Source organism: Diceros bicornis, chromosome 35, assembly GCF_020826845.1.
Source record: "Diceros bicornis minor isolate mBicDic1 chromosome 35, mDicBic1.mat.cur, whole genome shotgun sequence".
In the NCBI taxonomy this organism is placed as follows: Eukaryota; Metazoa; Chordata; class Mammalia; order Perissodactyla; family Rhinocerotidae; genus Diceros; species Diceros bicornis.
The window spans coordinates 3,518,012-3,534,038 of NC_080774.1; the positions used below are offsets into that span (position 1 = coordinate 3,518,012).

A 16,027-nucleotide genomic window follows, 5' to 3' on the forward strand; every position below is an offset into this window, starting at 1 on the left:
GAAGCAAGAAGCAAACAGGTTGCCTGAAGGAGTCTGTGACTAACTGGATTCAATGCTGCCTTAGCAATTTAGAAACAAATTCTTCTGTCTGCTGAGGTGACATCAAGCTTTTTGTGGTGGTGGCTTTGTTTCCCCCTTAGATTTGATGAAGACCTTTTGGGAGTCTGGCCTATTGCTGAATGTTTGTGTTCCCCCAAAATACATAGGCTGAAATCCTAACAGCCAATGTGACAGAATTAGGAGGTGGGGCCTCTGGGGAGCACTTAGGCCATGAGGGTGGAGCCTCATGAATGAGATTAGCGTTCTCAGAAAAGAGACCCCACAGAGCTCCCCTGTCCTTCCACCACGTGAGGACACAAGGAGAAAGCATCGACCACGAACTGGGAAGAGGTCCTCACAAGAACCCGACCATGCTGGCCCCCTGACCTGGACTTCCAGCCTCCAGGACTGTGAGAAATAGATTTTTGTTGTTCATAAGCCACCCAATGGTGATATGTTGTTACAGCAGCCGGAATGGACCAAGACAGATCTAAACCCGTCAGATCCAAAGCCTTCGCTCTGCACTCAGGTCCGTGCAGGCTGAGAAGACGCTGCCCCACTGCAGGCAGATTTAGATCTGGAAGACACGGTGTCTCCCGTCAGTGGAAAAGATGTAAGCAAACCCTAGGAGGGCTCCGGGCTATGTGTGAACCTGGTGCAGTGCCAGGTGCTTATGACTGGTTTTGCTAAGTGGCAAATTTGCAACCAAAGAACGAATTTCCCCATTTCCTAGAGGGGTTTTAATTATGGATGGTGGAGTGCCCCGTGGAAGAAGTGCTTTAGAATTATTAATAATTCATGGCATTGAACTAAGGACTAGTGGCTCTCAGATGATCCTTCACAGCCCTCCACTGAGAGCTCTCTCCTGCTGCGCTTTTCTCTCATTCATATTCAATGGTGACTTTGTGTTCTTTGCTCCCCCCAAGCAAAGGACCTCGTTACCTGCAGATACAGCTCCAGAACGGTCCCATGGGGTCTCAGGGATGGCGATCTAGTGGGGTGGAGGGTTCCAGGGGACTGGTCTTGGACCTGTGTTTGCCTAGTGAGCATCCTGTCGTCAGGTGTACTGCCAGTTTATTAGACCTGCTTGGAAATGGGGAGGAGGGGCCACTGGAAATTATGAAAGCACTAAACCTTCCCCAGACACACCTTTCTGTGGTCTCTGTAAACCTGCTTTGCTTTCTCAGCTCCAAATCACCCTCTGCTCCCTAATCCTGGAATGTCAAGTCCTGGTCACTTCCTCATTGGGCAAAGTCATGACAGTCCTTGCTCTAAACCATTTAGTATTACCTCCTTCCAGAAATTAAAAAAAAGAAATACAGAGATGCATTTTGTGGGTCGTACAAGGCCAACGCCGACAGGGTGTATATGGATGTATGTGGGTGTGTGCGCGTGTGCGTGCGCATGTACACACATGGGTGTGTTTGTTTAATTAGCTCCCAGCACTCAAAAATAAACATGTTTCTCACACACACACACACACAAGCTCCCTGGATTCATGGCTTCTCTTGGAAAGCCAACCAGGGGGCCTGTATCTCTGATGCACCTGCTGCAGCTGAATCCCGCTCCCCCTGCTGTCATTCCAGTTTGCCACAGCCTCTGCCCTCCCCCACTATCTTCCTACCCTGAGCCAGAGGGACAAGTTTCCTTACAGTAAAGTTAGGAAAAAAGAGGAACATCTCTTACATTCATTGCTCTTTCAAAAGTAAGCAAGCAAACATTGGAGACAAAGTGCCGTGTTCCAAAGGCAAATGGTAGAAAAGACATCTTTCCTCGGAGAGTGGAAAACATTCCTAATTGTTTAATATAAAAAACAAAACAAGAACAGCAGTGTCTCTTCCAAAAGACTGTGACTTACAAAGCCTTTATGAAACAAAGGGCACCTGTGTACGTTCCTGTAACTGCGACTGAGTTCAAGATGAAGATTCTAGATAAATCCAGGAGGGCACTACAGCTCCTCTTCTCCTCTGAGCTCTGTCCCAGTTCACATGCTTCCTGGGTCTTTATTTCTCTGGAAGGGGGTCTCTGGCACATATTTAGTGCTATATGTGTGTTTCCAAGGTTGCACCTCTCTCTGGATTCCTTACGAGGAAACATGATGCAGAAAACTCAAACGGGGGAATCAGATCATTCTCAGTTCAGCGTTGGCGAATGTTCTTCTCCACCAGGCATTGTTCTTTTTAGTATTTCTTCCACCACACACACTGACACTTTATAAAAACTGTTTGGCTATTTGCATACACTCTAACAATTTGTCATATCTGCACACCATCTGTATTATTGCTTATTTAATACTTTTTTGTGAAGACAATTCAGTTTATTTTAAAAATTTTAAATTTTCATCTTTGGAAAGCTGGTATCGCGCGCCATAAATAGAACGTAACCATAAAAATAAAAACAATGAAAAAGAAAGCCACATTCCTAAATTCTTTCTAGATAACAGTTGTTGCCAGCCCACAGCTCTAAGCCTGAGGCGTTCTCTCTTGGTTAACAAGAATTTTAGCATGAAAGTAAAACTTTTTCTTTCACTCATGCTCTTCAACGGATGGAAAAGATGGAAAGGAAGGATGCAAAGAGAATTAAAATAACAATAAAATAATAATAAGAACTTTTGCACCACTGGGAATTATCTTGTTACCACCAAAAGGTTGGCACTGCATGTGTAATGTGTATACGTGTGTGTATATGCATGTGCGTGTGTGCGAGTGTGTGTTAAACAACCGGCACGGGGTGCTTCGTTTTCCATGTGACAGCCAATGTGGCCACACAGATTCTAGCCTTTGATATTTTTATTAGGTTAGGTGGCCTTTTTCTAGGCCAACATACTATTTCCAAAGGTCTTTCAGAAGACTGAGAAAAGCTTCCGACCCCAATTGCATGCTTTGTGGATCCCTACGGAACCAGAAAACCCACATAAGGAAGAATTACACAACAGATGAGACCCCCAGGTGTGTGGAACTCCACTCACCCAAGTGTTCATGCAGGGTCCTATTATGAAAAGTGAGCGACACGTAAAGTCACACGTGCATCTAACACTCACACGCTCAACTCTCTCTGCTCGGCAAAAGTGAAAAAGGGGGGCCGGCCTAGTGACGTAGCAGTTAAGTTCGGTGGTCTGGGGTTCGCAGGTTCGGATCCCGGGCACAGACCTACACACCACTCATCAAGCCATGTTGTGGCAGTGTCCCATATAAAGTAAAAGAAGATGGGCACGGATGTTAGCTCAGGGCCGATCTTCCTCAACAAAAAAGACGAGGATTGGCAAAAGACGTTAGCTCAGGGGCTAATCTTCCTTTAAAAAAAGAAAGTGGAAAAGGTAGTGAGCTGGTCGTTGCCATGGGGCTTGCTCCGTACGACCCTGGGGCAGACCCCCGTGAAGGGAGGGAGCCGCTCCCGCAGTGCTGCACCCCATCTGACTGGGAACGCCAAGTGCATTTTGTTTTCCAAACTGCTTGGAGAAGGTCAAAGTTCACTTGATGAGATGACCAGTGCCACCACACTTCTCTGAACCCTGAGGGCACAGACTTGAAGGTGGAACAGGCACGTGCTCGAATCGCACTGTTGAGGAGACGGGCCACCAGCCTGGAGTGCCACGGAACGAGAGGCGGGATCTGGGTCCATTCCTGGACCACGGCCACAGTCAGGGACGAACACTCCCCCAGGCAGACTGTGCTTCTCGTGCTTATAGACGCTTACTTTCCATACCACTTGGCTCCCAAATGCAAGTCAATGTCTTAATCTGTGCTCAGCTAAAGAAATAGCTCTGTGTTTGTTGTCGAGAGGTTTAAGAGAGGTCCAAAGACAATTTGGACCACATATAATGTTTGCCTTACGCCCCAGTTTGGACTAACTTTTGCTGTATGTGACTTTCCCTTTGTATGACTCCTCTGTATTCCCCTAAGAATTTATTACTTATCCTTCGCAGCAATAAGTTAATTGCAAAGATTTATAAAGCCTCATAATCTTCAACCTTGGTCTAGTTTTCATTTTTAAAAAGGCAAACAGACTTTATTTACTTAAAAAGGAAAAAATAATTTGGTTAGAACAGCAATGTAAACTAACTTTAGAAAATACATAAAAAGTATAAGGGAGAAAACAGAGATGAGATAAACGCTTACGACAAGCCCACTTACTTCGGGACCCACAATTACCATGTAAACGCTGGGCTCCTCCCGATGCCACTCTTGGGGAGAAAAAAGAAAAAAAAAACTTAAAAGTGAAAATGGTTTAAGTCACAGCTGAAAAGACAATTAAGTTTAATACAAATTACTCCATAATATAAATTATTTCATATCATTTTTCTTTCATTCACATGAGTCAAATTAAATTACATTTATTTAAAAGGTAAATATTTGACATTATATGCTTTTAAGTAAAAGTTTTTTCTAGAACGTTACACATTATCCAGTTTTCTAATTTATTAGATAACTAGGACTAATATGCCTCCACAAATCAATGTGGACATTAGAACATGCTGAAGAGTACCTAGATGGACTGAAGCAACGCAACAAAACTCCAAACGCACCCTACAATCGGCATGCGTAAAATATCTTCAGATAAAATTGTTTTAGCCTTGCAATTATTCACTATTTTTATGATTTCCTCAGAAGCTGAGGGCAAGGAAAGTAGAAAACAATTGAAGTTACTACACAGCCCTATTATTTTTCTGGTTGTTGCCAAAGTAACAATCTAGAAACAGTTCTGCTAATGCACAAAGAATGAGAAGGTAAAATTCAAAATCCTAAAGAGAGAAATGCGAAGACAGGTACCCAATCCATAAGCAAAGGGTAAATTTGGAAAACGTACCTGAGAACACATCCACCAAATAGAGAGGGTCTTTAACTTGTCTAAGTCCACATATCAGGAGAAACACGTGTAAATTGTCAGCACTTTGGTTAATCTCTGCAACAGAAGAGTTCAGGATATTTTCAGGGGGGCGGACTTGGAAAGAGAGAACATGGCAACCATGACCCACAGACACGGCTCAGGAGCCCAGGGCTCTGACTTCTCAGCCAGCTGTCCCCACACCTGACCTGTAGATTCATTTCAGTGCGTGAACTAACTCTTGCTCCCGGTGGGTAAACCTGAGCTGAGCTCAGCCTCAGAAAGGTAAATGCACCTCTGCTGCAGTGAGGAAGGATGGGGCAGAGAGAACCGACTCAGTCATCACTGACATGCGAGCCACAGGTCCTGGGAACATGTAGATCCAATTCCACTTAGAAGGGATATTTTCCTGATGAAACTGGAAAGATGGTTTATACATTAATGTACTCCTGAGTCCATACACGTAGATATACACATTTACTGTCTACCTGCCCATAGATATATGAAAGGGTTTAGTTTTACCAACATGTTTACCATGTTGAACAAAGCTATGTTCAACATGACGGCCATGTTCTTTTTTTTTTTTTTTAATTTAATTTTTTTTGTGTGAGGAAGATCGGCCCTGAGCTAACATCTGTCAATCCTCCTTTTTTTGTTTTTTGTTTTTTTTTGTTTTTTGTTTTTTTGCTGAGGAAGACTGGCCCTGGGCTAACATGCATGCCCATCTTCCTCTACTTTATGGGACACCGCCACAGCATGGCTTGACAAGTGGTGCGTTGGTGCGCGCCCAGGATCCGAACTGGTGAACCCAGGGCCGCCACAGTGGAGTGCGCACACTTAACCGCTTGCGCCACTGGGCAGGCCCCATGGCCGTGTTCTTTGTGGTACCTCCCGTCAAGAGGTGGAATTGATTCCCCCACTCCTAGACTCGGTGTCACTGGCCTGGTGACTTGCACTGATTAACAGAGTGCAGAGGAAAGACAGTGAGTGACTTCCAAGTCTTGGCCATGGGAAGCCTCGTGACAGCACTCCCACCGCTGGATCACTGCTGCCTTATAATCAGACCCGCTTTGCCTCCTAGAGAGTGAGACTTTGTGGAGAGAGACCAAGTCTTCCCAGCTGGAGGAGGCCATGCAGGACCCGTGAGGCCTCAGCTGACTGCAAATGTATGGGTGAGCCCAGCAGACACGGGGGAAGCAAGGATGAGCCCTCTCATGGAGGCTGGTCCAAACGCCAACCCACAAGATCATGAGAAATTACACAAGAGTTGTTTTAAACCACTACATATTGAGGTGTTTGTTAAGCAGCAACAGATAGTTGATTCAATAGAAACTATTAATATAATTAACACACACCTAAAACTTCATTTATGAACTTATATCATTAGACATAAAATCATGCAAGTAGAAGGTTTTCATTCATTCATTTCATTTCATTCATCCATTACTTAATGCAAACAATTTCACTTTCTCTGTACTTTTGTAAGTTTTGAACAGGAATATAATTACTCTGAATGAAATACGATACATTGACACCACTTTAACACAACTACAAAGGCTAAATAATAATAATAATACATAACCAGTTCTGGAGAAAATCTTTACTGAAATGTTAAGATTGAAATGTCCCTCTGAGAAAAGCCTTAATTAGCACAGTCTCTGCGTTAACTGTTGAAAATTTCATTGAGATATGTTGAGCTTTTAAAATATTTCCCCAATATTCTGAGTATCTTAAAACTAACCTTAGAAATACAAACCTTGGTGAGTACTTGTTTGATCAAAAGTTTAAGCTAGAAGCTATGTGCAGAATTTGAATCTGAGATCAGAGGAATTTGAGGTCAGGCATTTGAATTTGAGGAGACAAGCTATTCTCTTTAATAAATGATAAAAGTTGAAGAATAACTTTAAGGATGAGAAGGTCAAGGGTGAGAAACAGTCAAATCCCTACATTACTAGGCAAGAACATCACTGAATGCTAAAACCAGTGAGTAAGAGTTTGATGAGAACAGAAATTAAAAGTGCCTTCTCAAAAATTGCTTATTAATTTCAAAGGAAATAAAACATCTGTACATGGAGAAACCAAGGGAGACTCCCACTTCACTAAGGTAGGAAATCTCAGCCAGAACATACGGCTTTGTGTTTACACACACACACACACACACACACACACTCAGTTTATACATTAAAGAAAAACCACCAGTGATGGAACAAGCTGGTGTTATGTGTCTCCACACAGTGTCACACACGGAGAAGGTACAACATCACTTCCCCCGGGGCCGGCCCGGTGGCGCAAGAGGTTAAGTGCACGCGTTCCACTGCAGCGGCCCAAGGTTTGCCGGTTCGGATCTCGGGCGAGCACCGACACACTGCTTGGCAAGTCATGCTGTGGCGGCATCCCATATAAGTGGAGGAAGATGGGCATGGATGTTAGCCCAGGGCCAGTCTTCCTCAGCAAAAAGAGGAGGATTGGCAGATGTTAGCACAGGGCTGGTCTCCTCACAAGAAAAAAAAAACATCACTTCCCCCATCATCATGATGTGCATGAAGTATCTCCTCAAATATATAAGAAGAGGAAAAGAAGGAAGGCAGAAGGAGAAAAACCATGAAAGTCTCCCAAAGAAGGGGGAAGTGGAGAATCTTTATTACTGAACCGAAAAAAAGTCCATACAAAAACAAAGCAGACACACAGAGATGGCGCCCAGAGATGGTATCAAAGAAAGCACCATTTTAAGAACCTATATGATGTCTCGGTAAAAAGCCTCCATTTAATTCTTTATTTCTGCTATGTGACAAGTATAGATAGAAACCTATTTTGTTCCTTTACTTCAATTTGACACATTAGCTGCTCAGAACAGCAGGTTCAGAAGACTGTTGGCTGTCCGGTCAGGTGAAGCTGGGAAGAAGTGGCCCTCCACCAACCCGTCCCTGCATCCCTAGCGAAGCCAGCCCTGGGAAGAGAAGACTCCATAATTCACAACACTGATCCTCAAACTGTTGACTGTGGCTTACAGTAAGATATACATATTATATCACAACCCCGTACACATGGTATATGTGTTTACACACACAGAGTTTATATACAGCTTCCAAAAAAAATTAGCCTTGCTACATATGAGGCCCTCTGATGCTGTCTGTTCTATTTTATTTCAATTTTTAAAAGTGCTGGTCTCCAACTCACTAAACTGATTTTGAGACCCCTGACCTAACAGACCTGGAGGGAGATGGAGTTAATCCTAATTCCCCTGTCTCTCCTCTCATCATCTTCCTGGGTTGGAGAGTGAATGTCATGGGAATTTAGGAAACCAAATTGGAGAGTGATAGAACAAAGGACTAGATGCTTTGTCTTATTCTAGAATTAAAAAAAAATAAAATACAGAGACAGCATTTGGGTGCTAGCAGCTTATGTGCACTTCTCACATATAGAAACACCATTTTCAAGAAAATAAAGATAACAGTTGACGAATCCTGATCAACCACGTGCTCCAGGCCATCGCACTGAGGCACCAGCTCTGATTAACCATGTTTCAGGCTCCCTATGGCCCAGGCCAGCATATTGTGTTCATTCTTCGATTTTAAAAAAGAACTAGAACAGCCTGTGGGTTTAGAGGGGAGACAGGTATCTCCCTAATTTTTTAGTGGATTTCATTTCCTCATTTTAACCCAAAACTTGTTTTTTCTTCTCTTTGCTTTTCCTCTAATATCTAGCTTTAACAAGGTTTGAACTCATCCCTTAAAATGCACGCATTTACCTGTCTTTCCGACATTACCATTTCCCGGAGAATGGTATTTTTATCTTCAAAACAAAGCGTGTCATTCTCATGGTGTGGCACATCGTCCCAACAGGCCACGCACCACGCCACCTGATCCTCTAAGAGACTCATCAGCGGGCTCCAGAGCAGAAACCTAATCCGAGTCACCTTCTATCCCCTGTTTTCTATTCAAGCAGCTCTCTTTATTTTTTTCATGTGTTATTATAAGGAGAAAAGAATTCAAGAACTTCAATTGAGTGTATTAGAGTGCAGGAATTTTAGCTGAAAAATCTGATTTTGGGGGCCACGCATGCAAAAAGGGATGTAGTAACATTAATTTTCCATATGAAAACTCAGCTAGTTTTCCTAGGAATAGCCTGAAGGAGAAAAATATTCCACCTGACTTAGGCATATTAGAGTCTCCATAGAGAAATACAGCTAAAAAAAAAAAGAGAGAGAAAGAGAGAAAATTAAATAAACAATAGAAATAACAAGAAAATAAAATGGAAAACCAAAAAACAGGAAGGAATAGGGGAACGGCCAGGTCAAATTTAAGCTTTCCTGGTTTGGGGGTTTGATGGCCTTCTAGGAATCATTACTTCAGAGGAGTGGGCCATTGGCATTGAAAACCCAAAATCATGGATCTCCGAGTCATCATGACATTTAAGATGTATGTGGAAATGCAAAGAAAGACTCAAAGACCAGGTAACGAACTCCATGTCTAAACATGTATCTTCCGATCATAACAGTTATTGTAAATATCATGTGAAAAATTACAGCAATGCCACTGAGTGCATTTAACCTACTTCATTCTTTACTTGTTCCTAGCTGATCTGTTCCAGCTTGGAATCCAATTAGCATAAAATTGGTTTAATGTTTTAAACTAAGGAGACTCAGTAATTCGATAGCTAGAGCTTAGAGATAAAACTGAATATTCTCAGAAACCTGTGACATACTGTAGAGGAGAATGCACCATAAAATTGACATTAGCTATCTAAGAAACAGACGATAAACCTTGGTGCCTAATCAGGTACCTGCCTATTTATATGGAGGGATAAATGAGGCCCTTCCCAACACACTCCCCTTGATTTCAAGGCTAATAGTTCAGAAGAATTCAGAAGGTGAGTATTTGATCACTAACGGTCTGTATCGAATTCGCTGTATCTTCTGTTTTCACTGTCTCAAGCTCAAATTGGAAGTGACAAACACAGTCACAGGTTTCGAATGCTCCGGGGGGCCGGGGTGAGATGGAGGAGCGGGGAGGAAGACAGTCCATCTCTAGAGTCTGAAACATGACAAAGATGAGCGGCCACGCAAATGGGAACAGGCGCCTGATCATAAACCCCAGAGACGGGGATTAATTCTACATCTGACCCCTAAAGCATTATCCACCCCCGACAGCTCCCACCGCCACAGCCGGAGCTTCCCTTTCCCATATATTCTGAAAACATTTACAACTTCTAATTCTACACATTAGGATTAAACTGCAGCCAAGCAGGTCTCCAGGGGAAATGCTGTCTAAGGAGTATTTTAAATCTCTTGGCTGTTCCGTTAATCACTCAATAGTAAGACCAGCAAAAGAACCAACCGTAAGACTCGAAGTGGATGACGAATCACTCTCCTTTGGGAAATTATGAATCTTAGTTACACTGCAACTATGTCTTGTGATATATCGAAGATGAAATAACCTTACAACAGGCGATTTAAAACGGGCCCACTGGTTCTGAATAATAGCACACACTTCCCAACATGATAAAGCAATTGGACGGTGTGGGTCCATCTGTAACGCTGAGAACAGCTCCGCTGTTGTCGCTGAGACTGATGAATACACTCTGAAAATTATTTCTAATAAAATGCTTGGAGATTTTTTTCTTTTCAAGGGAACCCAGTGCTGACATACAGTATGTGGTGGAGGTTTTGCTTGAAGTTTTTGGAATAAAAACAAGCTTGGGGTGTCTTCATGTTTGCTGAGGGCAGGGCATTGTTTCAGCCTCTTCTCTGAAGTTTATAGCAGAATGTGCAACCTCAACTCCTCCCCAATGGCACCCCTGCATTTTCACCTCTCAGGAGAAACATTTCAGGCTAAAACAGATAAATTCTCAGGCTTTAAATTGCATTGGGAGGGAAATGCAAATCCAACCACCTTATACCTGTCAGAATGGCTAATTAACAAAAAGACAAGAAATAACAAGTGCTAGAGACGATGTAGAGAAAAGGAAACTCTGTACACTGCTGGTGGGAATGTAAATTGGTGCAGCCACTACGGAAAACAGTATGGAGATTCTTCAAAAAATTAAGAATTGAACTACCACATGATCCAGCTATTCCACTTCTGGGTATTTATCTGAAGAATACAAAAACACTAATTTGAAAAGATATATGCACCCCTATGTTCAATGCAGCATTATTTACAACAGCCAAGATACGGAAACAACCTAAGTGTCCATCAAAGGATGAATGGATAAAGAAGATGTGGTGTGTATATATACAATGGAATATTATTCAGCCATAAAAAAGAATGAAATCTTGCCATTTGCAACAACATGGATGGACCTTGAAGGTATTATGCTAAAGAAATAACAAGTGTTGGAGAAATAAGTCAGACAGAGAAAATCAAATACCATATGATTTCACCCTATGTGGAATCTAAAAAAAATGAACAAACAAAACAAAAACAAACATACATACAGAGAACAGACTGACTGTTACCAGAGGGGAAGGAAATTGCGGGGTAGGTAAAATGGGTGAAGAAGGTCACCCATTGTAGGGTGATGGATGGAAACTAGACTTCTGGTGGTGAGCACACTGTAGTGTAAACAGATGTCGAATTATAATGTTGTACACCTGAAACTTATATAACACTATATACCAATTTTACATCAATTAAAAAAAATTGCATTTGGTAGCCAATTTTAGATGTTTCAGCACCTTTACCAGAAACACTGGGTTGGTCAGCCTATGAAGCAGTTATGATCCCAAACAGCATGCACCTATGGTCTTCATTTGTGGACAACTAAATCTTCTATACTTAAAGATATTGTACAATAAAATTTTGTTTAAACATCATGACTGGGCTTAGATCATACCATGCATGGAAAACACAATGGCAAGACTCTCTTAGCTCCACCACCTATAGGGAAAATGGCACCCTCATAGCGTCACTGATGGACATGCACATTGATGCTACCTTTCCCAGGGACAATTATCTAAGATGTATGAAAGCTCTGCTTAAGTGCGTAATCTAACCCAGAGATTCTATTTTTAGGAATTGCTGCTAAGAAAACAATTGGGCCAACATATGAAGATTGAAGTCCTTCATCACCTGCATATCCAAGTCTAAAAAAATCAAAATGTCTAACAAAAGAGATTGGTCAAATAAGACTATAGAATTCAAAATAATACTATAAAGGAACTAAAACTCATGATGTAATTAGAACTAATAAATAAATTGACAAGATTGCAGGATATAATGTCAACATACAAAAATCAATTGTATTTCTATATACTAGCAAAAAACAATTCAAGAGTGAAAAATTTTGCAATGCCATTTATAATAGCATCAAAAACAATAAAATCCTTAGGAACAGTTTTTTGAAAAAAAGACATGAAAGACCTGTACAAATCACTATGAAGATAAATAAGAATTAAATAAATGCACACATACACATGTTCACAGATTTTAATACAAATTATTGTTAAGAAGTCAAATCTCCCTACATTGACCTGTAGATTCAATGTAACAGGATTTTATATAAATCGACAAAATGATTCTAAAGTTTTTATGGATATGTAAAAAACCTAGAACAGCTAAAACAATTCCAACAAAAAGTTGTTGGCTAACGCTACCTGATTTCTAGATTTACTATAAATCTACACAACAAGGCAGTATGATCTTGGCATTAGCATAGACATACAGATGAATGGAACACTCACATACGGGAAACTGATTTTCTGCAAAGGCATTGGAGCAATTCAATAGGGAAAGAAAAATGTTTTCAATAAATGATACTGGAACAATTTATAGAAAAAAATGAATTTTGATCCCTACCTCATACCACACACAAAAATTAATTCCAGATGGATTTTAATCCTAATGAAAAAGCTAAAATGCTAAAACTTCTAGAGGAAAAAAATTTTTTAAAAAATAAGGAAAATACCTTTGCAACCTTAGGGTAGGCAAAGATTTCTCAGACAGGACTCACAAAGTACTAACCATTAAAGAAAAAATTGATAAACTGTATTTCAACAAAATTAAAAATTTCTGCTCTTCAAAAGACACAGTTAAGAAAATGAAAAGGTAAACCAGAGAATGGGAAAAAATATTCACAATACATGTATCTGACAAAGGACTTCTACCCAGAATATATTAAAAAAAAAAAAAAAAAACTCCTACAAACCAAGAACTAAAAGACAAACAACCCAATTAAAAAATCGGGCAAAAGGCTTGGCTAGACACTTCACCAAGGAAGATACACGGATGACCGATATACACATCAAAAGATACTGAATACCGTTCGTCTCAGAGAAATGAAAATGAGAACCACAGTGAGAGACCATTTCATTATCCCCCTCAAATAACTAAAACTGGGAAGGCTGTCAGTACCAATTGTTGGCAAGGCTGTGGAATAACTGGAACTCTCATCTACTTCCGTAGAAGAATAAAATGGTAAAACACTTTGGAAAATTGTTTGGCTGTTTTTTACAAAGTTCAGGAAACATCCACCCTATAATCAAGCTGGTCATCTTATAGGCATTTACACAAGAGAGATGAAAAAACAGGCCACCAGAACCCTTGCACCCAAGTGTTCAGAGCAGTTTCATTTATAATAGCTAAAACTGGGAAACAACCCAAAAGTCCATCCACAGGAGAATGGGTAAACCATTTGTGGTATATCTGTGCAATGGAATACGACTTCCCGCATGGGTGATGATAGAAACAGGGACGGGGTCGCTCACAGGGGGGTGGGAATTAAATGTGGAAGAACCCACGAGGGAACTATCTTGAGTTGGGGGAAGGTGATCTGCCTGGATTACGGTGTGTATACGTTTGCCAAAACTCATCTAGTTTTACATCTGAAGTCTCTGTGTTTCACTACATGTACATTTTATTTTAGTCTAGAAATTTTTATAAAAGTGTAAGTTAGCTCATATTGTTATTGACATAATGAGTAAATAAAGCAGGTTAGAGCAGAAAGTATAGCTTGGCTGTATTTTTGTCTTTTAAAAATCATTATATATATATAATATTACATATAGATTATAATAATGTAAAATGTATAATATAAACATACAATTACATATTAATATATATCATAATTATATTATTATATTATTATACCTATATATTAGATATGATTTTAAAAGATAAAAATACATTATATATAATATAGATACTACATATAATATAGATGTAACATATAGTATATTTATATATCATTTAAATATATAAAAATCATTACATATATATGTAAAATTGTTGAGAAAGATCACATCAAAACACTAATAGCAGTTCCTTTTTGGTGCTGAGATTTCAAGTGACTTAAATTTTTGTTTCTTTATCTGATCTCCACTTTCTCATTTTTTTTACAATGGTCATTTATCACGTGTTTAACCAATAAAGTAACATAAAACGAACCCATGAGGTTGGCATCCTCAAGAAGAGAAAACGTCACACAGAGGGGGATAAACATCTGGGAGGGATGTCCCACGAGCCGCATCAGAAGGCCAGAAGGCCAGGGCTCCCTTTCCTCCTGCTCTCTAGTAGGCAATTCCTCACAAGGAGGAGACCACTCATGCGTCCCCGAGAACACCGAGAAACTGAGTTTGTTCTCCAAACCTTGTCTTGCTCCAACCTGTGCTCCCCCTTCCCTGGTTCTACCTAAAACAGCACATTTCTTTGACCTGACAGCCCCTTCTTCCAAACGCTATGAACCTAACAAGTCGCTGACACCAGCCGACAAGATGCCCTTCGGTCAAATCTCACGATCAGATTCCATCTCTCACCTGATCGCTGAAGAAAGGTGTCCCAGTTAAAGGCGGCGTTTGGTACTGTTGCAATTCCTGGGTCAGAGGAAGAGAAAAAGAGAAAGTTCTCAGTGCTGAGATGTAACCAGTTATTTTGTGTTGACGTTTAAATAATGGTCATATTTGGTTCTTAAAAAGAACTCAGAGCCCTGAGTGTTTCCCTGAAGTCCCGTTAATCCTCCAGCACGTGAGGTTTAAAGTGAGCCCCCGGGTTCCCAGCGAGAAAAGACCCACCACTTTCAGCCCCACCATCATGGTGGGGCCAGACAGCCTCTAGGACACAGAAAGCTTCAGTTCCTACAAAATGCCTGTGAGTAACAGGTTTCTAAAACATTCCCAGCTAAACTTAAATAGCCCCTCAGAGAAATTACGTCTACTTAAAATTCCTAATCTCCACCGTCTCCAAATCATGTATGATTGCCTGCTATCTGTGTCATTTTCTCAGACAGATTTAAGTCTAAAATTCTCTGAAAATTTGAAGATTGTAAGATATAGAAAATTCAGCAGAAACATTTAACAGATTCTCTTGATAGAAAAAATTCGAAATGTTATGAAATGTCCATTAAGTCATCTAAGCACCTCTCCAATGCACCTGTCAAACTGTCATGCACACTGAACAATACAAATGACAGCTAATTAACGAGTGCCCACTCCACGCCTGCCCTGGACCAACTCTGGGCGGGTGCCGTCTCCATAACCCTGGAAATCCTTAAAGCCCTAGTGAGCAGGCTGACTCCTCCGGTTTATTCGGCTGGAATCTGAGGTTGCAAGCGGTGAGCCGGTGTTCAAAGTGAGGCGGTGTAGGCGGAAGAGGCTGCATTTAGACCCACTGAAGTGCTGCTTCAAAGCCCGTGTTCTCTCTGCTGCACCAGCATGTTCCTTGACTATAGACCAGGCCACAGCAGAGGAAAGGGAGGTGCCAACCCCGCACCTGCCCTGACACTTACACACCCTTCATACAGACCCAGGCAGGGCATCCTCTTTAAAATGGGGGCTCCAAGAACAAGTTTGTTTGATAAGAGATTCTGCTGCTAAAAGTATCCCTGAAACCACTAGAGCATTTATACCATGATAACTCGATGTGCAGCTCAGGCGGGCCTGAGGGGCCGTGTGCCCTTGGTGTCCAATGCCCTGAAAATTCCTCGTGAGGCTTGAACTCGGGACCTGGGCCTCAGCACCTGTTCTAACCTAAGCTTGGAATCCATCAGACGTTCTTCCCTGGAACCACTCTGTCCCTGATTTCTATTGTTTAAACAATGGTACAGTGGTTTTCATGCTGTGTTTGGGAGATCCTGAGGGTTTCAGGAAAGGACGTCAGAAGCCACCATTGGGCAGGACTGGGTGAGGGCAGGGACGGGTGCAGGCATGGAGAAAGTTCCAGATCCCCCCAAC

General features: G+C 41.4%; 1 protein-coding gene across 1 annotated transcript in view; it reads right to left on the minus strand.

The window, feature by feature from the left end:
• The window catches only part of GLT1D1 (glycosyltransferase 1 domain containing 1), an 89,345-nt gene that overhangs the window by 34,689 nt on the left and 38,629 nt on the right, over positions 1-16,027 (minus strand). The window contains exons 6-8 of the mRNA XM_058531237.1: positions 14,615-14,671; positions 4,846-4,941; positions 4,173-4,222 (exon numbers count right to left, since the gene is read on the minus strand). Of these exons, the coding sequence (XP_058387220.1) occupies positions 4,173-4,222; positions 4,846-4,941; positions 14,615-14,671 (203 nt within the window). The remainder of the gene's footprint in view (positions 1-4,172; positions 4,223-4,845; positions 4,942-14,614; positions 14,672-16,027) is intronic.